At 34.7% G+C, this 23412-nt stretch overlaps 1 protein-coding gene across 4 annotated transcripts in view; it reads left to right on the top strand.

Annotated features, from left to right (window-relative positions):
- Nucleotides 1-23412, top strand: part of CEP350 (centrosomal protein 350) — a 151298-nt gene that overhangs the window by 38146 nt on the left and 89740 nt on the right. For 3 of the 4 annotated variants that reach the window (XM_041756348.1, XM_041756369.1, XM_041756337.1), the window contains exons 7-14: nucleotides 2782-2895; nucleotides 6277-6390; nucleotides 10034-10180; nucleotides 11843-12501; nucleotides 13387-13508; nucleotides 17318-18375; nucleotides 20252-20390; nucleotides 21890-22062. In XM_041756348.1, the coding sequence (XP_041612282.1) occupies nucleotides 2782-2895; nucleotides 6277-6390; nucleotides 10034-10180; nucleotides 11843-12501; nucleotides 13387-13508; nucleotides 17318-18375; nucleotides 20252-20390; nucleotides 21890-22062 (2526 nt within the window). The remainder of the gene's footprint in view (nucleotides 1-2781; nucleotides 2896-6276; nucleotides 6391-10033; nucleotides 10181-11842; nucleotides 12502-13386; nucleotides 13509-17317; nucleotides 18376-20251; nucleotides 20391-21889; nucleotides 22063-23412) is intronic. The other variant, XM_041756359.1, reaches the window with a different exon arrangement.

The following is a 23412-nucleotide window of genomic DNA, read 5'->3' as shown; positions in this document are numbered from 1 at the left end:
TCACTTGGTTCAGAATTCAAAAGATGAAAAGGGTGTACCTTGAAAAGCTGCTGTGTTCCAACTACCTGGTTCCTTTTCTGATTACTTGTGTTAACAATTTGTATATCCTTCCAGAAATAATTTTTACATACACAGAGTGTGTGTGTGTGTTTATTTTCTCTTTTTATACAGTTGTTAGTATACTAAGCTCATCCAAACCTTGGTTTTTCGTTTATGTATTTTTTTTCTTTAAAGATGTAGGAAATGTTCTGTGATTCTACTTCAAAATCTGAAGAAGTAAACACAAACAGTGTGTGTGTGATTTTTGTCTCACACAGTTGTTTGCATACATCTTTCTTCCTGGTATAAATGCCTTGAAGTTTAAGATCTTATATTGGTCATCCTTATTTTATTTCAGAGCTTAGTACAGTGTCTTGAACATAAATGCAGTAATTTTTAAATTCTATTTGGTAAGTTGAATTAAGAAAATAAGAGGGACAAAGAATGAAAATACAGTAGTTCCCCCTATCCTTGGGGATACATTTGAAGACCCCCATAGTAGATGCCTGAAACTGGACAGTACTAAACCCTATAAATACTATTTTTCCCTATACATATGTGCCTATAATAAAGTTTAATTTATGAATGAAATACAGTAATATGTTAACAACAATAGCTAATAATAAAATAGAGCAATTATAACAATACACTGTAATAAAAGTTACGTACTGTCCTCATCCTTCTTGTGATGCTGTGAAATGATGGCTTGCGGTGTGAGGAGATGAAGTGACTGATGTGGGCACTGTGATGTAGCATTAGGCTACTACTCTTGACCTTCTGATGATGTGAGGATCATCTGATCCTGTACCATGGTTGGCCTTAGGTAACAGAAACTGTGCAAAGTGTAAAGGGGGAGCTACTGTAAAATTGGGGGACAGAAAAAGAAACTATTGGAAACTATTGTAGATATTGAAAGCTTCTTAAAGTTAACTTATAAGTAAAGATGCAACAAGAAAAAAAGGCTTCTATAGAGATAAATGTTTCCTCAAGAGGAGAAAAAATAATAAGAGTTGAATGCAGAGACATGAATTGGAGGTGATTGTGATGAAAAGTTGAAAGAGAGATTGTCATGGGATTGCCATACTTTCTTATTACATACTATAACTTGCAACAGATGACACTACATTTATAAATTTTTTATTTGAATAGGCATGATCACATGTCCCTTGTCACAAATGTCCGGTGAAATTAAGTTTATGCTATTGCACTGAAGAGCTGAATAGATTAATTTCTATTAGACATGTGATCAATTTAGTATATTTAACACTTCTAAGTGCTTTTACCAATTTTGACTCTAGTGTTCTCGATTTAATTTTACAAATATTTATTGGCAGCCAATTCTTTGGTAAGTTGAGCCTATCTGAAGATATAAATCTTTATACTACTATGGTTATCATCCATATTCATTATTTTATTATTTTGTAAAATAACATTCCAAGTTCAGTGTATTTCTTAAAGAGCACAGATAAATTCAAAGTAAGAATACTAATCCCTAGGAAATAGCACATGTATATAATGTTTGTTGAGAAATTGAACAAATATGTTTTAAAGACCTGTTTTCCACACTTTGGGTGCATTTTGTTTGTGTAGATAGCAACTTGTCCGTTTGTTCAGCCATAGGCAAAATCAGACAGATGGTGGCAATTAATGTCTGTCTTCAAAGATAAAAGAATTAGTCTTGTTTCTTTCTTAGTCCTGAGAAGAGTAGTTCTGTCTCTGAAATCCATAATTTATGATTGACATTCTCTTATCATTTAGTTTAGTGCTTGCTTCTCCATTTCTAGTCTTTTTAAACAAATGTATATTACTTTATCTCACTGAAGCTTACATTTTCCAAACAGTATTTGTCAACACATTATGTGGTTGCTAATTATGCATCCTTCTTTTAAAAGCTTTTATAAAGCTGCTAAACACCATTTGTTATCAGAGAAACACAGATTAAAACCATAGTGAGATACCATTCACAACCACTGGTTCTTAAAAAACAAGAGACAATAACAAGTGTTGGTTCTTACAAAAACAAGAGACGATAACAAGTGTTGATGAGGAAGTGGAGAAATTGGAACCCTCATACGTTTGATGAGAATGTCAAATGGTGCAGCTCCTCTAGAAAATAGTTTGGCAGTTCTCAGAAAGTTAAACATGGAGTTACAATATGACTTAGCAATTCCACTCCTAGGCATAATACCCAGGAGAATTGAAAACATATGTCCACTGGATAACTTGTATGTGAGGGTTCATAGCAGTGTTAATACTAGCCTAAAAGTAGAGGCATTACAAGTGTCATCAGCTGATGAGTGGATAAACAATGTTGGTATGTTACTGCAATGGAATATTATTCAATATAAAAAGGAATAAAGCTTTGATACGTGTGATACAGTCAATGAAAACATTATGTTAAGTGAAAGAAGGCAGACACAAAAGGCCATATATTGTGTGATTCTATTTATGACATGTCCAGAATAGGCAAATCCGTGAAGATGGCAGGTAGATTAGTGGTTGCCAGGGAATAGAGGGAGTGATAGGGCTATTAATGGCTAATGATAGATAGGCTATTAATGGGTACAGGAAATTAGATAGTGGAGGTAGGTCCATAACTTTGTGAATATACTAAAAACCATTGAACTGTGTACTTTAATAAAAGTGAATTTTATAGTATGTTAATTATATCTCACTTTAAAAAGTATAACAATTTATAAAGCAGCTTTGATAAGAAAGTTTTGTATTGTTGGTGTAAATTAGGCTTCAATCCTTCAGAGACCAAGATTCGAACACCTGATGGGAAAGTGTGGCAGGAAGCTGAATTTCAAAGCATGAGTAGAGAACTGTATCGAGACTTAGCACTTCACTTTGCAGGTGAGAGTAAAACTTTCTTAGATTTTGTGTATTTTATCATGTATGCTATCTAACGTCAGTTTTTAAACATAAAATTGTCACCAAACTAAAGATATTTCTCTTTTTTAACTGCATGGTATACAAAAGTAATTGTGGTTTCAGTCATAAGGCTTTCTTAGCACCTAGGCTCTGTTCCAGAATTAAAATTAGCATACATGGCTGATGAGACAGAAACTAGGCTATTTTTAACCTGAGGGACTCTAAAGTCAGGCCTGTCTGATTTGAAGGAAACATAGCTGAGTCTAATTGAAGTTTACCTCTGCTAGACCTCTGAGATCTTTCAGATGGTCAGTAATTTGGCAGATACAGATAAGATGATACTAACATGAGGGTAAGATGCAGAATGAAAAACCATTCTAGGAAGGGAATACATTTACAGAACTGGAAATAGGAGGGACTTCTGGAAGATTGGAAGAAGGAAATAGGAAGGTTATAAAAGAACGTCATTAGTTATTGAACACTTGGTACAATTTGGGGCAAGATGCTGTGTTCTTTGACTTCTGGGGTTTTTTGACAGAGTAATTTTCCCAAGGTTGTATAGGGTAGTTGAGAATCGAAGCCAAGATTCAAAGCCAACTCTGGCTGACTCTAAAGCCCGAGATTTTTCTACGAAGCCCCCATAGAGATTTTACTAGTAAATTTTACAGTATTAAGTGTCCAGTCCAGTTTTCCTACTATTATTATTGGAACACTATATTCAGAATTTTTTTTTCCTCCGTGGAAAGGAAGTATATAATATAATAGTTAAGGGCAAAGATTTTGGAATCAGCGTAAAAAGAATCAAATTCTGGCTCTGCCCCTTACTACCTATATATACTACCAGTGTTACGTAACCCCTCTTCCTTGGTTTTCTCATCTGTGAGATAGGGATAATAACAGTATACTTTAATACAGCAGTATCTTTACAGACTAGAATAATGGTATATGTCAAAGAATTCTTCAAGAGGTCTATTAAGACTGCCTTCTTGGGGTGTGGAGCCTGCTTAAAAAAACAAAACGAAAAACAACCTTCTCTCTCACGATGGTTGAACTCTGTTCTTCTAGCTAGGACTGACCCATCTACTTGTGTTTCAGATTCCATTTACTCTTGTGTATTTAAGGGCATTATTACTTTGTCCTTATTTCTTCTTTTGCTTCATGTAGTTTTCCCTCTCTACAGGGTCATGCCCATTAACACAGTGTTTGATCACGTGGTATTATCTCAGCCATCATAAAGGGCCTCTCTTTTGGCCTTGCTTTCTTCAGTTACTGCCTTGTTTCTCTTTTTTTAGCACAATCAGAAAGTTGCCTTATACTCACTGTCTCCAGTTTTTCTCCCCCGTTTCATTTTTGAATCCTTTCTATTTGGTTTTTGCCCCAGCTTCTCTGTGGACTGCTAATATTAAGGTCATTAGTGACTTCTACATTGCTAAATCCAAGGTTTAATTCTCAGTTTTCTCTTTATCTCTTTGCAACATTAGGCATAATCAGTCACTTCTTTTTTGAAAGTTCTCACTTGCAATCTAGTATATCTTAAATGTTTGATTTTCCTCCTGAGTTTAGGTGTCCTTTTCAGTGGTTGGTGGCGGTGGTTTTTTTTTTTTTTTTTTTTTTTCCTAATGAACTCCCTGATACCTAACCATAGTCATACCCTGGTCTCAGTACTTGGATCTATCCTTTTTTTTTTTTTTTACCCCACTTTTTTTTCTCTTCCTCTCTCTCTCTTTCTCCTCCTCCTCCTTCTACTATTACTACTACTACTGTTTATTTATATGCACACTAGGCAAGCTCACCTAGTCTCAGGGCTTTAAATATTTTCTGTTGCTGATCATTCCCAAATTTATGTCTCTGACCCAGACTTCTCTGAACTCAAACTCATATCTAGTTGCTAACTCCACATCTCCCTTTGGATATGTAATGGGTTTCTCAAGCTTAATATATCCAAAATGGAGCTAACTAAACGGGGTCATGATATACCCCTTAAACTACTCCTCCAGTAGTCCCTCCATCTCCGTTAATCCTATCTTTCTACTTGTTCAGGCCCCAAATTTTGAGTTGTCCTTGACTCTCCTATTTTTCTTAGACCTTATTTTTCATATTGTCTAAAATATTTCTTTTTCTTTTTTTTTTTTTAATTTTTTTTTTTTTATTTATTTATGATAGTCACAGAGAGAGAGAGAGAGAGAGAGAGGCAGAGACATAGGCAGAGGGAGAAGCAGGCTCCATGCACCGGGAGCCTGATGTGGGATTCGATCCCGGGTCTCCAAGATCGCGCCCCGGGCCAAAGGCAGGTGCCAAACTGCTGCGCCACCCAGGGATCCCATATTGTCTAAAATATTTCTAAAGTATAACCACTTTCTCCACCTCTGTCACCACTACTCCCTGGCTCCAAGCCACTATGTGTCTCTTGCATGATTTTTGCAGTAGCCTTCTCACTGGTATCCTACTTCTGTCCTTTAATTAATCTGTTCTGATCACAGCTGCTAGAGTAAGCTTGTTAAAATTCAATTTAGATCATACCATTTGTTTGCCCCCAAACTTCCAAAAACCTCTCAATCTCATTCTTAAGTAAAACCTGAAGTTCTTAAAATGATGTGTAAAGCGCAGCACTATCTGGCCCTCAGTTATGTCTTGGACTCTAGTTCTTTCTACTTTTCTCTTTGTTCATTTCACTCACACTGACCAGCTTGCTGTTTCTCAGGTATGCTCCTGCTTTATGGCCTTTGACTCACACTTTCACTTTACGCAGAATGCAGAACTCTATATGTATTTTCAAATTTACACTTTAGATCTGTAATTGAGGTTGATTTTCAAATTTATATGTATAGCTAGCGTGTTCCCCCAGATTGGAATTTAAAAAATTAGTGATTAGTAATTTATGTGTGAAATACCTTGACATAATTTGAGAATATTATATTGAGTATTTTATAAAGTTTTATTCTAGAAGTTCATGAATATCTTCAGGTTACATAAGTGAAATAGGAGTCTATGAAAGTGCTTACCTATGACATTCTATAAATGATATGACCCTGGCTTGGAAAGCATTACTTTTGTAACTTCTTCCAGTTTGTGAAAATGAGGTAAATTTCTCAAGGGTTTTCTGAAAACAAACAAACAAAAACCAACAATAAACAAAACAAAAAATAAAGGATTTGAATCTAACAGTGGGGGGTAGTGATAATCTTTAGACCTTTCTGTATGAGGAGTTGACATTTGTAGCTTATGGTTCGCAGAAGTAGCCTCAGTGAAGGGTTTTTTCCTCCCTGCCGAATCATATACTTTATACTGATTTTTTCATACTGGGGAGAGGATGAATGGGTAGAAATCATTATAATATTTACTATAAATATTTCTGCTTTCCAGATGATATCTCTATGAAAGAGAAACCTGCTGAAAAAAGTAAAGAGAAGAAAGTGGTCAAGCCAGTAAGAAAAGTCCAAAAGGTAACACAGTTGTCAAGTCCAGAAGGCAAAACAGGTTAGTTTTCTCAATATCATGTACACCCTAAAATTATACAATGCTGAAATGTCATTCTATATGGAAATAAATGTTTGTTAACCAAATGGCACATAGAAAAAGTCAGTACGTTTTTACGTATCATTATTTTGCATATGTGTTTTATTGAGGTATAATTAACGTTAGAATAAGTTGTATAATGTATATTTAGAATGTTAGTTTGATAAGTTTTCACATCTGTATATACCCACGAAATCTTATGTTCACTATAATACTGAACACATTCTCCCCCATTTTTATATCATTATTTTTAATGGAAATTAATCACATTAGGGGCACCTAGGTGGTTCAGTAGTTGAGCGTCTGTCTTTTTAAGTTCCAATCTGGGGGAATATGCTAGCTATACACATAAATTTGAAAATCAACCTCAATTACAGATCTAAAGTGTAAATTTGAAAATACATATAGAGTTCTGCATAAATAAATTTATTTATAAGTAAAATATTAAAAAAAAAATCAGATTAAAGGTAATCTGTATTGAACTTTTTATATAAAATGACTGCTTATAATTGTCACTAAGTTCCTTCACTTATTCTCATAAGAGAATAAATGTTGCATGAGAAAACCTGGCAGCCCGTGCCAGTAGTGGTCAGTCCAGAGTCTAAATAGATCAGGACTGTGAAAGAGAGAATTCCCTAGTTTTATAGTAATTAACACTTCAGGCTCAGTTCATGTTGCTTGGATTTATAACCTAGTTTTGTCATGTCTAGCTTTGTTCCTTTGGTGAGTAACTTAATTTTAGTGTCCCTTGGTTTCCCCATATGTAAAATGGGAAAGCAGTAGTACTTCTCTCACAGGGTTCTTGTGAAAACTAAAATAGTTAAAACCTAAAAGCATTCAGTATTTGACACATAGTAAGCACTCAAATGTTAGGTATGATTCCATTAATAGTAATTATTTCTGGCTGTCCTGAAAATAGCTATTTAGCTGTCCTATTCATGTTACTTGGTAATTTGGGCTAGAGAGTAGAGGAAGTTGGGAATTTGTCACTCAGTTTGGAGACATTCAGAACCAATCACTCTTACATTCATTCACTATGCAGATACTTGTGAGCACTTGCTGTATGTGAGGCACTGTGCTATTCTAAATTGGGCAGTACAGTAAGCAGGATACACATGGCCCCTGCCCTCTGGGGTCTTATAATCTTGTCAGGAAAATAGTACATACATAGTTACAATAAAATGTGAAGAATGTATCATAGGGACTTTACAAGGTCTTATGGGAATATGGAGCAGGAGTGATGGGACATGGGATTTTAACCGGGCGCTTGCTTTTCTGGTCATAGGCTAATCGATAGAATGTCAAATAACGTATTTTGTGACACTCATTAATTCTAGATGTCAGAATGACCTGGCTGTATAAAAATAAAAAACAACTTTTTAAAAAAGATTTTATTTCTTTATTTGAGAGAAGAGGAGAGAGAGCACAAGCCTGGGTGGGGGGAAGGGCAGAGAGAGAAGGAGAAGCAGACTCATGGCTGAGCAAGGAGCCCAGTGTGGGTCTTGGTCCCAAGACCCTGAGATTATGACCTGAACTGAAGGTAGATACTTAACTGACTGAGCTACCAAGTAAAAAAATAAAATTTTATAAGAACATGAATGATCAGAATATAAACTAATTTTTACATGAAAAAAATATGACAAAGTGTTATTTTTCATGTAGCATTATGTGATACTCTTGCTAGGGCATAGTTTGAAATGAAGCTTTGGGAAAACTACCAACTTACAAATACCTATCTTGGATTGTATTTATTCAGCTTTGTGGTAGGCTAATTCCTATGTATGCACTGTGCAGTGACCCAGAGACAGAGTCATTAAATGTGCTAAAGCTGTATTAATAGTTTATCTATAGTGAAAATCCTCTTTTTCTACCAATGACTGTTTGAGACTATTTGAGAAAGCCAGAATTTAGAAATAACTGCATGGCATATTCAAAAGCCAACATTTATAAATAACTATCCAGTATGTTCATGGTTGCTTGCTTTTGATTTGGAAAATTAAGCTGAAATCGAAGAGAAGCCTGTTCTCTCATTTTGCTTAAGAACATAAAGTTTCTTATAAATAGATTGAGCAATAAACTTAAAGCCATTTAAATATTTCAGATCATTTAAGGTTAATAACAAGATGCAAAAACATAAACATACACAGATTTATAATTCATGTTTTTCATACTGGATATTTTCATTAAACTGCACTTTCACTTAAACCTTTTAACTTTTTTATTTATTTTTTTAAGATTTTATTTATTCACGAGAGACACACAGAGAGAGAGAAAGGCAGAGACACAGGCAGAGGGAGAAGCAGGCTCCATGCTGGGAGCCCGATGTGGGACTCAATCCCGGGTCTCCAGGATCACGCCCTGGGCAGAAGGCAGGCGCTCAACCGCTGAGCTACCTAGGGATCCCTTGCTTAAACTTTTAAATTGAAACCTTTTTAAAAGAGCTTAGGGGCACCTGGGTGGCTCTGTTGGTAGAGCATCTGCCTTCAGCTCTGGTCATGATCTCAGGGTCCTGGGATCGAGCCCCACTTTGGGCTCCCTGCTCAGCAGGGAGTCTGCTGCTCTCTCTCCCCCTGCCTGCCACTCCCCTTGCTTATATTCTCTCTCTCTGTAAAATAAATAAATCTTTTAAAAAAAAGCAACTCTAAATAGGCTGTCTTGTATTATAAATTTATTAAAATAGCATCACAGCTTAAAAATAGAAGAAAACCACCGTCATTTAAAGTACCAGTATTTTATTTCCTTACAGCAGTTTTAAAATCATAATAAATGATTGTTATCATTGTATTCATAAAATTTTATCTTTTTCTCTTACCGCAAGAATGTTTCTCATATTTCTTATGGAAATTATAATTTAAAAAAAGATATGCAGTACTGCACCTGTGTTGGAGTATGATGGTCTGATTTTAATTTCTTTACAATCTGAAAGTAGTAAATGAAAAGTTTTTCTCTTAGTCATGGACCATATTTTTTATTTTTATGAACTTTTATAATGAGGGCAATTTAAAATGATATTTGCTTTTTGAGTATCATTGTTTTATGCTTAAAAAGGTAATATGTAATAATGTATCTATAAAATACAACGTGAAATTCCCTATGATACCATCCCCTTCAAAGGTAGTCACTGTTAACTGTGATATGTTTCTTCAGATTTTTTTCCTATGCTTAAGTCATTTGTTCATTCAACAAACATATACTTTACTATGTGCCAGGTACCGTTGGTAAAGCAAACATTTATTATAGTTAAGACATATTTTTGTTCTGTGCCCACACTGTTGGATTGGTGCTCTACTTCTTGAGATTTTGGGAATTGTCAATATTTGGTACTTAACTTTCAAAGCATTTTACACTTATTTGAGTGAAATGTATGGATAAATCAAGATTTAAACAAACTGATATTTGGGGACATTATGTTAAAAATTAGATTGTAAACCTTTTGACTTTGGTGTAAGATAAGCATAAGATTAGTTACAAAATCTGTATGGTTGTCTAGATATACTTGTTAGAGATAAACTTGAAGCTTTAAATTCAACCCAGTATATATATATATATATATATATATATATATATATATATATATATATATTTTTTTTTTTTTTTCTTTTAGGTAGTAGTCGCCTGATAAGTACATCCTCTTGGCGAGATGGACAAAAATTAGTAAAGAAGATTCTGGGGCCTGCACCCAGAATGGAGCAAAAAGAGCGAAGAACAGTGTCAAGTGACAGAAGTGGAAGAGAAAGAACTACTAAATCTGGTGAGTAATTAAGTTATTAAATTGTTTTTCAATAATTAAAATTGTTGAGAAGAGCAATTAAAAATTGCTTGTGTAAGTACTTAGAGGAGGTGAAAGTACTCTTTTGAGAATGCTTTAAGAATTTGGTTTATGGGGCACCTGGGTGGCTCATTGGTTGAGCGTCTGCTTTTGGCTCAGGTCATGATCCCAGGGACCCAGGATCAAGTCCTGTATCAGGCTCCCCATGGGGAGCCTGCTGCTCCCTCTGCCTGTGTCTCTCCCTCTCTCTCTCTGGTCTCTCATGAACAAATAAATCTTAAAAAAAAAAAAAAAGAATTTGGTTTATAATTGTGAATGTAGCTTTTAAGAAATTTTCTATTGGGCTTCTCTGTGGATAATTTCCACATATAGATGTTATGGTGACTTTTATTAAGAATTCTATTTGTTACATTAATTACATTTAGCTGCCATGTGACTAGAAAAGCATCATTTAATTAGATTTTATTAGACTTAAGGGAATTAAGTCCAATCTGTCTTATCCCCATATACAAAAACACAGGCACACATTTGCAATATTGGGTTTATTTGACAGATTAGGACACAGGCCCCAAGAGAGAAGTGATTTTCTTCAAGGGTGTATACAATAAGTGAGTGGCAAAATTTGATCTAGGTTCTATAACTCTTTGGTTTGACCCTCAAGTCCATTGCTTTTCTCTTTTTGAAATCTCTTAAATGCTCTTTGAAATAATTATTTTTGTCATGAACACTAATTTTGGGAAATGAAATATAAGTTACCTATAGGTCAGCTTTCCTTTTCAGTAACAAAATTTGCTTTGACTAATTTGAACTTCTAGAATGGATTTAGTAAGAAATGCAATGACAACTATAATTTGGTACGTAGAAGTCTATATATATATATATATATATATATACTTTGCATTTACTCCTCTTCACTCTCCTCTAGCTTGTAAATAAACTCACATACATTCTTAGTTTAAAATTAACCATATCAACAAACACTTAGATTATAAAACAAGTTTCATATATATGTTTGATTTTTTTTTCGTTATTTGTTGGAGAGTTGTTGCCCTTTAACATTGTTGATTTTTATTTTTTATTTTTATTTATTTATTTTCTTTAAAGATTTTATTTATTCATGAGAGACACACAAAGAGACATAGGCAGATGGAGAAGCAGGCTCCATGCAGGGAGCCCGATGTGGGACTCGATCCCAGGTCTCCAGGATCATACCCTGGGCTGAAGGTGGCGTTAAACTGCTGAGCCACCCAGGCTGCCCAACATTGTTGATTTTTAAACACCTGTTTTAGGGCTTGGGAATGGAGAGAGATGGTAACATTAAATATGCACATGGGAAATAAATAGTAATTCTCTATTAATATTAATAGTTAAATATTCATGTCAACAATAAGATCTGTATTTCAGAAATATTAAAAGTGCATTTTTAAAATACCAAGTAAGTATAGTTTTTATAAAGATTGAAATTGTTCTCTTCTATAAAAAAAGTATTTTTCTTTTCTTCTATAATATTCTTTAAACAACTTCTTAGGATATTTGAATTTGAGATTAAAATAAAGTGAAATTCTCTAATTTTCTCCTCACTGCAATAAATCTTAGGAATGAATATAGGATTTTAATATATCACTAATAGTTCATACTTTGCAGGCTGTCATATTGGAAGAGCAGAATCTGATCCTAGATTGGATGTTTCACATAGACATCTTCCACGAAACTCAGAACGTTCGAGAAGTAGAGCTCGGTCTGAAAATAACACAAAGAAATTAGCTCCATCTCTTCCAGACAATAAACAGGAGGAAAATACTGCCTTAAATAAGGACTTTTTACCTCTTGAAATTCGTGGAATTCTTGATGACCTACAGTTGGATTCTGCAGTTCAGGCTGCAAGGCAAGAGACAGGAGAGTTACAGAATCAGAAGTCATCAGCACCAGGGCAAGCTGCTAGGAGTCATAGCCCAGTAAAAAGAAAACCTGACAAAATAACAGCTAATGAAGATCCACCTGTTATTTCCAAAAAGCGCCATTATGATACAGATGAGGTACGGCAGTACATCGTTAGACAGCAGGAGGAAAGGAAGAGGAAGCAAAATGAAGAGAAAAAGGCTCAAAAGGAGGCCACTGAGCAGAAGAACAAACGATTACAGGAGCTCTATCGGAAACAGAAAGAAGCCTTTACTAAAGTAAAAAATGTGCCTCCCTCTGAGCCATCAGTAACTAGGCGACTGCAAGACACTTACTCCAAACTGCTCCTAGAAAAGACCTTGCTCGAAGAGCCGCCACATCAACAAGCTACCCAGGAAACACAGGTAACAGTAGTGTCAGAGATGCAGAGGGAAGTCATTTGTGATTAGAAAAGGCTTATTTGCCATTTCATTACCCTCATTCCTGATGTTCAGACAATATTTGTAATAATGTTGACCTTTTCATGAAATTTATTGTATGTGGAGAATACTTTGATAAACATAATTGAAAACAAGTGCTCAGAATTTCCCAGAATGACTGTTACTGATCTCTGTTCCTCTCATCATTGCTATTAGTTATATCCTTGCCTAGTTTTCACTGTATTTCTAAGCAAAAAGATTGTTAATAAAAGCCTAGTTTTGTGATCTATGCTGAAATTAGAGAATATCCTAATGTATGTGATAATTTTTTGAGTATTGCTGTTGTTTTTAAAAATAACATTGAGTATACCACAGACTGTTTTAAAGGCTTTAAACTTTCAATAAATCCACATGGCCTGGGGCAGCCCTGGTGGCTCAGCGGTTTAGTGCTGCCTTCAGTCCAGGGCATGATCCTGGACACCTGGGATTGAGCCCCGCGTTGGGCTCCCTGCATGGAGCCTGCTTCTCCCTCTGCCTGGGTCTCTGCCCCGCCCCCGTCTCTCATAAATTAAAAAAAAAAAAAAAAGTCCTCATGGCCCTGAGAAGGTAAATGCTACTAGTGTTTCTAGGTGAAAAAACTGAGGTTTAGAAGAGTATTATTTCCTTTAGATTATGCAGTTAGTATTAGGTGCCTTTCTTGAATATCAGATGTAATTTTGCTGTTAATTGTAGTGGCTGCTTAAGACTAAATATGAACTGATTTTGTTTAAGAGAAAAAGCCCCCACATTTCACTTAATATTTGTCTTATGTACTCCCTGAGTATATGTTTGTGATTGGAGTCACGTAATTTTGATATCCTTTTCTCTTAGACTAAACCCGGGTATCAGCCTTCTGGAGAATCCGACAAAGAAAACAAAGTACAGGAACGTCCCCTAAGTGCATCTTCCAGTAGTGACATGTCTCTATCAGAGCCTCCACAGCCTCTTGCAAGGTAAGAAGGGGAGAATGAAAGATGATTAAGGTTCTCTTTTCCCGTGAAATTTACTATAGTGGTTTTATGCTTAATGAATTTTGTTGACTGACCTTGTACATGAGCAAGAAGTTTATTTAGAAATTGGTTAATATCTTCTGGTGGATATTTAAGCATGGTGTACATCTATACTTATTGCATACCCTTTTACCTGTCTTTTTATATCCAGTGTTTATAAATGTAAGTCCTTCCAGAGATCCTACAGTTGGAAGCACTGTTGCTTTCTCTGAACTAAACACACAATAAAACTTTATTGGTTGAAAATCACAGTGAAATTAATATTTTAAAGTATTTGTGGTGAATAATTTTCAAAAGGCATATCTGCATTACTAATCAAAACTTCTTCATGTGACTCATTCCAGTTTATTATTGTAACTCTGATATTTGAATATGCATGTGAACGTATGAACAAGGGCTAGATTGCTGATTGGGGACTTTTTGACCTTAAGTTCTTTTCTTTTCTTTTCTTTTCTTTTCTTTTCTTTTCTTTTCTTTTCTTTTCTTTTTTCTTTTCTCTTCTCTTCTCTTCTCTTCTCTTCTCTTCTCTTCTCTTCTCTTTTTTTCTTTTCTTTTCTTTTCTTTTCTTTTCTTTTCTTTTCTTTCTATTTTTTCTTTTCTTTTCTTTTCTTTTCTTCTTTGAGAGAGAGTGGAAGAGAGCACAAGTAGGCAGAGTAGTAGGCAGAGGGAGTGGGAGAAGCAGGCTGACCACTGAACAGGGAGCCCAATGTGGGGCTCCTGGGATCACGACCTGAGCTGAAGACAGGCACTTAACTGACTGAGCCACTGAAGCGCCCCATTCCTTTACGTTTTCTTAAGAAAATCTTTTTCTTGCTGTAATATATTGTTTGCAATGAAGTAGAAGTAAATTATGCATGGAATTTGAGGTGGTTTTGAGATGATATGGTTTTAAATACTTTAACCATTTTAGAAAGAGAAAGATTTTGAAACCCTTCTTTGAGAACACACAAATAAAAAATCACTTCTCAATTATAGGTTAATACACATGGTCCTTTCACGCCATCCTTCCTCCTCCGAAAGAATAAGAATACTGATAAAGTTAGCTAACATTTATTGAGTACTTGTAGTTTCCAGGCACTGATCGAAGTACTTTGCATTTGTTATCTTATTTAATTCTTGTAATTTCTTGAGTTAGGCACTCCAGTTATTCCCATTTTACAGAAAAGACAATTGAGGCCTAGAATTTAACTTTCTCAAATGTCAAAACATTAGTGGTGGAGAGGGATTTGAACTTAAGCAGTCATTCCAGAAACCTGTGCTTTTAACCACTCTACACAGTGCCTCCCAATAAGTTTCATATGATTTATTTAAGGTTGTAAATACCTTTCAAATTTCAAGCATAAATAAACTTTAAAAATTTTTTGAACTTGAATACCTTTAGGTAGGTATACTCTGTAGTTCATCTCAGTCCCATTATTATTGTCAGACATACTCTGCTGGCTTCCTGTCTTCTCTTTTACCTTTCCCTGAATTTCCTTCTAATTCTAAATAAATTATCCAGTGTTAAAAACAAACTGAATGTAAGACAGATCTATTATTACTACCTTACACATGTTCCTTTCCTTTTTTTTTTTTTTTTTTTTTTTTACCATCAGGTTTCTGCAACAACCTGTGATATATAATCTGTTGCCTCCACTTCCCTCTATTCATTTCTTAGGTTCCCCATTTCTGTTAGTAGTTTCAGCATATCTCAGTTACTTTATGCTTGGAAGCATGACATTTCTTTTCCTGGCCCTTCATGTCCCCTATTCTTCCTTAGGTACCTGGGAAACTCCAAATTACATATCTGACCTTGAAGACCTTGAAGATCTAGCTCAAAAGCCATTTTCCTTGGCTAGCAGACTTTATTGTTTTCTATCCACACTCTGTTGAACTTTATATATATTATATTAGTATGTATGACATTGTATTTTAATTCGTTTTTTTTAATTCTTTATTAGTCTCTTATCCCTGCTAGATCTTGAGAAACTAAAGAGTAAAGAATAAGTTTTAACTGGATTAAATTTTTGTCTGAAAAAAATTTTTGACTGAATTTTTGACTCTCCTGTTCCTCTAGCATCAGCATAAGGCCTGGCACATAATTGGCGTTCTAAATACTTAAATTTAAAAATCTTGGATTTTGGGGCACCTGGATGGCTCAGTGGTTGAGCATCTGCCTTCGGCTCAGGTTGTGATCCTAGGATCCAGGATCGAGTCCCACATTGGGCTCCCTGTGGGGAGTTGCTTCTCCCTCTGCCTTTGTATCTGCCTCTCTCTGCGTATCTCTCATGAATAAATAAATAAACTCTTAAATAAATAAATAAAATTTTAAAAAGATCTTGGATTTTTACTCAGCAGTATCTTTTATATTTATAACTTCCTTTGTGTTCCCATTACTACCAGCTTAGTTTGAGTCCTAATATTTCGTGGCATAGAATATATGCATTGGTTTTCCTTCATTCCATTTTCATAGCAGTCCCTCAATATGAAAGACTGTACAAAGTAACTTCCAACCAGACCTTGCATGACATGCTTTTCAGTTCTCTTATTACTCTGGTTACCCTCCTCCAGATGATTCTTTTGAATTTAATTGGTAGACCTCACATTTATCCGTACTAGTTGCAGCCTGTCTAAATAACTTTGAATCATAATTTGATAATTTGTTGGGTTAGCCATGCCTCCTAGCTTTCTGTCATCTGCAAATTTGATAAGCATATCTTTAGTCATCATCCAAAATTATGGACAAGACCAAGGACAGAATTTCATGTTATTTTTCTATAAGCATCTACTTAATAGTTAACATTGACCTTTACTTTTTTTATAATATCCCTTAATATACAGAGTGTCCATGGTCTGGAAACATAGATGAATAATAATGTCATCTGAGACATCTTTATTCTGTTTTTAGACTTAATGGACTCCCTACTCTGTATTCTGTATTTATAATTGGTATTCATAGTTTTGCATTGATACTCATTGATATTCATTAAGTTTTTTAACCTGAGATAATAATCTCCTTATTTCTTCAATATGTACAGTGTTAAACGTTTATTAAATATGTGTTGATTAGAATAATGAATACAATGCCTATGTTAGTATTTAGCAATCTTAAGCATTTCTCTTTTATATAACATTATTTTTCTTAAGAATTTTGAAAATATTTTTTAAAGATTTTTATTTATTTGAGAGAGAGAGCATGAGTGGGAGAGCACAACGGGAGGCCGGGGGAGTGATAGTAGGGGAGGGAGGATCAGGCTCCTGCTGAGCAGGGAGTCTGACACAAGTCTCTATCCCAGGACCCTGGGATCATGACATGAGCCAAAGGCAGACACTTAGCATACTGAGCCACCGAGGCACCCGTATATAACATTATTTTTAAGGGAAACAGTAGAACCAATGTTGTAAAGAATTTTGTTCACAGAGTTTTAAAGGTTATGAAGCCTTCTCTCTAATAATAGTTTAAAAATATGTGTTGAAGAAAGTTTGAATGATAATGGTCCATTTTTATGAAAATGTCATCAAAAAACTCATCACATGTAGAAAAATATTTGGAAAGTTATAATTCTAAATAAAATATTAATAGTGTCTCTTTCTCATTGTTTAGCTATGAGTGATCTTCATCTTTTTTATCCTCTTTGTCTTTTTTTTGTTTTTTTTGTTTGTTTGTTTGTTTTGGTGGTAAGTGTGATAAGAAAAAAAAGTAAAAAAAAAAAACCTGATGGGTTAGTCATGAGTTACTGTGTTAACTAACATACTATGACTTTCATTTCCAGAAGGGACTTGATGGAACCTACGTGGATGCAGCCTGACAGATTGAGCCCACGAGTCCAGAATACTCAACCACAGCCTCTTATTGGAACAGCTGGAAATTTACTTTCCCATCTCTTGAGTCTAGAGCATGCAGGAATTTTGCATAAGGATCTTGAATCTATTTTACCAACCAGGAAGAATCATACTGTGGCCTCAGGGCCATTAACTTTTACACCTCAACCATACCTGACCTCACCAGCTGCTCATCCAGATGCCTTGTTAAAACCTAGTGCCAGCCAGTATAAGAGTAAACTGGATCGTATTGAAGCCTTGAAAGCAACAGCTGCTTCTTTGTCCAGCAGGATTGAAAGTGAAGCCAAGAAATTAGCTGGGGCTAACATAAATTATGGGTCAGCATGGAACACTGAGTATGATGTACAGAAAACACTGCAAGAAGATGAACCTTGGACCAAGGCTATAAGTCCACCTGTGAAAGAGGATACTGAAGATGTTTTCTCTGCCCGAATTCAAAAGATGATGGGAACCTGTGTATCTCATGCAACTTTTGATGATGATCTTCCTGGTGTAGGCAACCTCAGTGAATTTAAAAAGCTTCCTGAGATGATAAGACCGCATACTGCCATATCAAGGTTCAGAATCAGATCCCCTGGTCCTAAACCAGAAGGGCTCCTGGCACAGTTGTGTAAGAGGCAGACTGACTCTTCCAGCTCTGATATACAAGCTTCTCAAGACAAAGCTAAATTGTCTCTTGGTTCCAGCACAGATTCAGTCAGTGAAGGGCCTCTTCTTAGTGAAGGGAGTCTCTCTGAAGAAGAAGGAGGACAAGATGTACAGCCTCCGTTGAAGGTAGCAGAAATCTTAAAGGAAAAGGAATTTTGTGCTGGAGAAAGAAATGGTTATGAACCCATCAAAGAGTTTCAGAAGGAAGCTGAAAAATTTTTGCCACTTTTTGGGCACATAGGTAGTACAGAAAGCAAAGGACCATGGGAAGAATTGGCAAAGGGAAGTCCACATAGTGTCATTAATATTTTTACAAAGTCATATCAGCTGTATGGAAAAGGTGAGAAAAATAAGTAAGCTTTGTGCTAGTTGTATGTTAGGTTAAGATAAATCAGTTAATAATTCTGTACAAGATAATACTTAAGTACAAATTTTCATTGTTCATTATGAGGATGATAGAGACTTATCTAAATTAATCTAAGTTATCTGCAGATTTCAACTAAAGTATTACAGTTTCATCTTTAAAATTTCATCTTTTAGTTGTTATTGTCATGAACCAATAGTTGGTAGGTGTAGAAATTTTGGTCTAATTTAGAGATATTCCTTTCTGGTGTTCAGAATTGGTATGTACCAAGTGTATGCTAGATTTTCTGTGACTGTCGGTATGTATTTAGATAGTAAATAACGTGTATTTCTTTCTTTTTTTTTTTTTTTAAGAGTTTATTTATTTATTCATGAGAGACACACACAGAGAGAGAGAGAGGCAGAGACACAGAGTCCCTCCATACAGGGAGCCTGACATGGGACTCGATCCCGGGTCTCTAGGATCAGGCCCTGGACTGAAGACGGTACTAAACCACTGAGCCATTGGGGCTGCCCGTGTATTTCTTTAATACCATGATTTGTGAGTCTTTGGGAATGTAGTGGTCAAGAATTGAGAAGGGGAACTGTGGTAACATTTCTGATATGTAAACCATTAGTGCTTGTCAAAACTAATTTTAAAAATAGTCAGACTTTGAAATGCTTGGGTGGCTCAGTGATTGAGCATCTGCCTTTGGCTCAGGGCATGATCCCAGGGTCCTGGGTTTGAGTCCCTCATTGGGTTCCCCATGAGGAGCCTGCTTCTCCCTCAGCCTATATCTCTGCCTATCTCTGTGTCTCTCATGGATATAAAATCCTTAAAAAAAAAAAAAAAATTTTGCTCTTGATCTCAGGGTTGTGAGTTTGAGCCTAGTGGTGGTTTTAGAGATTATTTAAATAAATTTTAAAAAATGGACTTTGAACAGAAATGTAGCTACATATATTTGGCTCATGAAGCAATTGACTTCTGAAGTTTGTTTCTTATCTTTGAAATCCTGCAACACAATTTTCCTTTTCTATGATGAACTGAATTCCTTCAAGTCCCTCTTTCTTTTCTTCCTACTATAGGTAGATTCTACCCATCTTATGCTAATATAACTTTAGAATTTCCAGGTTAGAGAATGAGGCTGAGCTTTAAGTCAGATATCAGTACACTGTGGGTTTTTATTTCCATTCTACATAGTGAACAACTTACTTGATAAATGAGTTGATTTCATCTGTTCATCGTATGCTGAACTGGATATCACATTGCATTTTCCTAGATTTCATATTTAGCTACTTGTTATGATCTTGTGCAGACCTCTGTATGCCATTGATCTTTTATTAACATTTATTTATTCCTGTAGGTGGTAATTTTGAAGTTTTTTTTTTTTTTTATGAAAGCGAGGTGCTTTTAAATCAACATTCTCATTTTTTTTTTTTTGGCAAGAGAATTGTGTTTTTTCTTAAATCCTATTAGATTCTCATTAAAATTTTACCGTTATATTGAAATACTTACATTGAAATGGTATGTGTTCTAGGATTTGCTTCAAAATAGTCTCAGAGGAGAGTGAGAAATGGGGAGAATAGGAAGTTTAGTTGAGACTAGATTGGTCATATATCGATAATTGTTAAATTGGGGGGTGATGGATACCTTAGTTTCACTATGCCATTTTCTCTACTTTCTTGTATGTTTGAAAATTTCCCTAATAAAAAGTTATAAATATATTGTTAGTTATAAAGATGGATTGGAAAGAAACACTAATAAAGCGAACTAAAATGTTTCTGAATCCATGTTGTTAATCCATATGTCATGGAATGCTTTGCTTGTAGTTTGTTTTTGTTTTAAAGCACATTTCAATGACTACTTTTAACAGGGTTTGAAAGAGGAACCTCAGCATCACGGCCTTTAAATGCCATCACAACACCTCTAAGCAGTGTTTCATATGAAGATGATTTTGTCTCCTCTCCAGGGAGTGGAACTTTGACAGAAAGAAAATCAGCTCTCGAACCTAAGTAAGAATATGTTGGTAATATGGGATAAAATCCAAAGAGAAAATTTTACAATGAGAACTATGATGTGACTATGAGTCAATTTTGTTGGTTTAAAGATACATGTAGAGGCTGCATAGCACAGAGCTTATTAAGAACATGGGCTCTGGATCCAGACTGTCTGGGTTTAAATCCTGGCTCTCCTGATATTAGTTGTTCGTCTTTGGGCATATTACTTAACTCCCTGTGCTTCAGTTTTCTTCTGTGTAAAATGGGGAAAATAACTGTACTGCTTCATAGAGTGTTGTGAGTATTCAGTGAAATACAAACTACTTAGAACAGGGCTTGGCACACAATAAGCACAATATACGTTGTTAAGTTGATCTGTGAATCCCTAGTAGAGGATGATATTGGGAAACTCTTTCATGGTATAACTAATATAAGTTAAAGGTTAATTAAGTAATGATTTTTTGTGATAGAATTGAGGAAGGATGACCAGATAGATCATTAACTGCATGATGCTAGTAAATAAGTACATTGTTTTTTTTTTCTAATTGGGAGAATATCTAAGCATTTGCAAGGCTTTGATAAAGAACAATATTACAATATTAATATTTATTAGACACAAGGTGCAAGGAACTGAGAGGACTAAGGGGGCTTTGCTTGTATTAACTCATTCTTTTTTTAATTAATTAGTTTAATTAATTTTATTTATTTTTATATTAACTCATTCTTAAAATAGCCTGATATGATAAGTATTTTTGTACTGTTCCTGCTTGAGGGAGGAAACTGAAGCATCCAGGTTATGTTGCTTGTACAAAGCCATACAGTAGGTGAATCAGATTTTGCCAGAGAGAATTTCCTCCCTAAATTTTGTTACCATGTAAAATAATCTGTAATTACTCATAGTCAATATAATTTTCTTCACAAATTACAAATTTTAATTCACATAAAATTATTGGGTGATCTTTTGAAAATTCTATCTTGTTAGACCTATGAAAATAAGAACTATTAAAATTAAAGTAGGCAAAGTATTATAGTTTTAAATTTTGAACTCTAAAGAAAAGATTAAATTTTTAAATCAAAACTTACAAAGATTTAATTGTGATGATATTTAATAATATCACCAATAAGGATAATTTATTGCATTTTATTTCTAGGTTGAAGAACATATTATCAGGAGAAAAATAAATAACATATTAAATGATGAATTTCAATAGAAATGGAGGCCACATTTTCCAGTATCCAACATTATATTTTTTCTTTTATGTGTCTGAATTATCCATTTTTACTGGTTTTGCTTCAGTAGACAACTCCCTTAAAATTTTCTTAGTAATAAATTGAGCCAAAGGGAACAATCCAAGCTTATGGTAGTAAGAAAACAGAAAAAGAAAGTGGAAGGCATCTTCGATTATAGTTATATTCTCCTTGTGATTAAATAGATTTAAAAATATCCATAGTTTTAGCTATATCTTAAGACTTTTTATTTCATTCTTTAACCACTATTGCTTGTTCTTTGACAGTATCAGTGGTAGCAATTTGGGCATTCAGGAGGACCATTCTAGCAAGAAGTCTGCCTATGATCTGTCCTCTGTGGAAGTTACCTCCCAGCATTCATCAGGGGCCCAGTCTGCTACATCATCTCGTTCATCTACTTCTTCTAAAGGGAAGAAAGGAAAGAAAGAAAAGATAGAATGTAAGTGGAATTCTACGTGATGACTTTTTCTCTTACCATTTTGTGGTAGTACTCTAAAGTTACAATTTGATTTCTTAAGATGTTAGATGAATTTCTTTATGATAAAATGTAATTAGTTTTCATGTTTATTAATCATTACAACATTACCATTTGCTATATAATATTATAAATCCTTTGCTTAATACAAAAGGAATACATTTGCGATGATAAGAAATTAAGGATTATAGATAAACAATTATAAAAGAAGTGTAAGTCCCCATTAATCCCTCTGCTCAGAGATAACTAGTGTTAACATTTTTGGTGCCTATTTTTCCAGTGTATACATAAAACCATGCACACACGCCTCTTTATTTAAAAAATAGAAATGAAATCATTCAGTTTTGCAACTGCTTTTTGAAAAACTGTAAAGTATATCCTGTACATCTTGAGTATAATTAAAAATACTTAAATTTTCTTGTCTGTAAAAGAAAGATATCAATAAATCATATCAGTAGATGCTTCATATGATAATTTTTGAAGCATATGTGAAATTAACAGATATAATGTATACATCCCCGTATGTGGCCACAGTAGGTGTCCTTTGGCACTGAAAGTGTTTTTGAGTGATTGAGGAGAACAACTATCATTTCCTTCAGTTCTACTTGTGGGTATAATTTGCACTGTAAGCCTAGAGGTAAAAAGATACAGTAATTAGGCAAAGCCTCTTAGACTCACTTGATGGCTGCTAGGGAATGATTTTGCTCCCCAAATTTTTTTTTTCTAATTGTAGAAATTTCTGATTGACTTAAAAACAAAACAAACCAGAGGGGAAGAAGTCAGTAAAAAATAGAAAACTATTTAAAAATTAAAATTGCCTATAATCCCTCTACCTGAAGATAACCAATGCTAATGTTTTTTTTAACCTTTAACAATTTTGGTGAAATAGACATAACACAGACTTAACATCTTAACCATTTTCAAGTGTACAGTTCAGTGCTGTTTTTTTTTCTTTTTCTTTTTTTTTTTCAGTTCAGTGCTGTTAAAAAACATTCACACTGTTGTGCAACCATGCCATCCATCTCCAGAACCTTTTCATCATCCCATACTGAAACTCTGTATCCATTAAACAATAATTCTTCCTTCCTGCCATTCCCCAGCCCCTGCAAATTATTGTTCTACCTTGAGTCTGTGAATTTGACTACTTTAGGTACTTCACATAGTGGTACTTCACATAGTGGCATCACATAGTTATTTGTCTTTTTAGTGTTAGACTTAGTAGCATAATGTTTTCAAGTTTCATCTGTATGGTAGCACGCGTGAGAATGTCCTTCCTTTTTGAGGCTGGATAATATTCATACTAGCGTATGTATA

Source organism: Vulpes lagopus, chromosome 1 (assembly GCF_018345385.1).
Source record: "Vulpes lagopus strain Blue_001 chromosome 1, ASM1834538v1, whole genome shotgun sequence".
NCBI classification, from domain to species: Eukaryota; Metazoa; Chordata; class Mammalia; order Carnivora; family Canidae; genus Vulpes; species Vulpes lagopus.
Note: the sequence above shows the minus strand (reverse complement) of the source record. Positions and strands in the feature narration are given on the sequence as shown.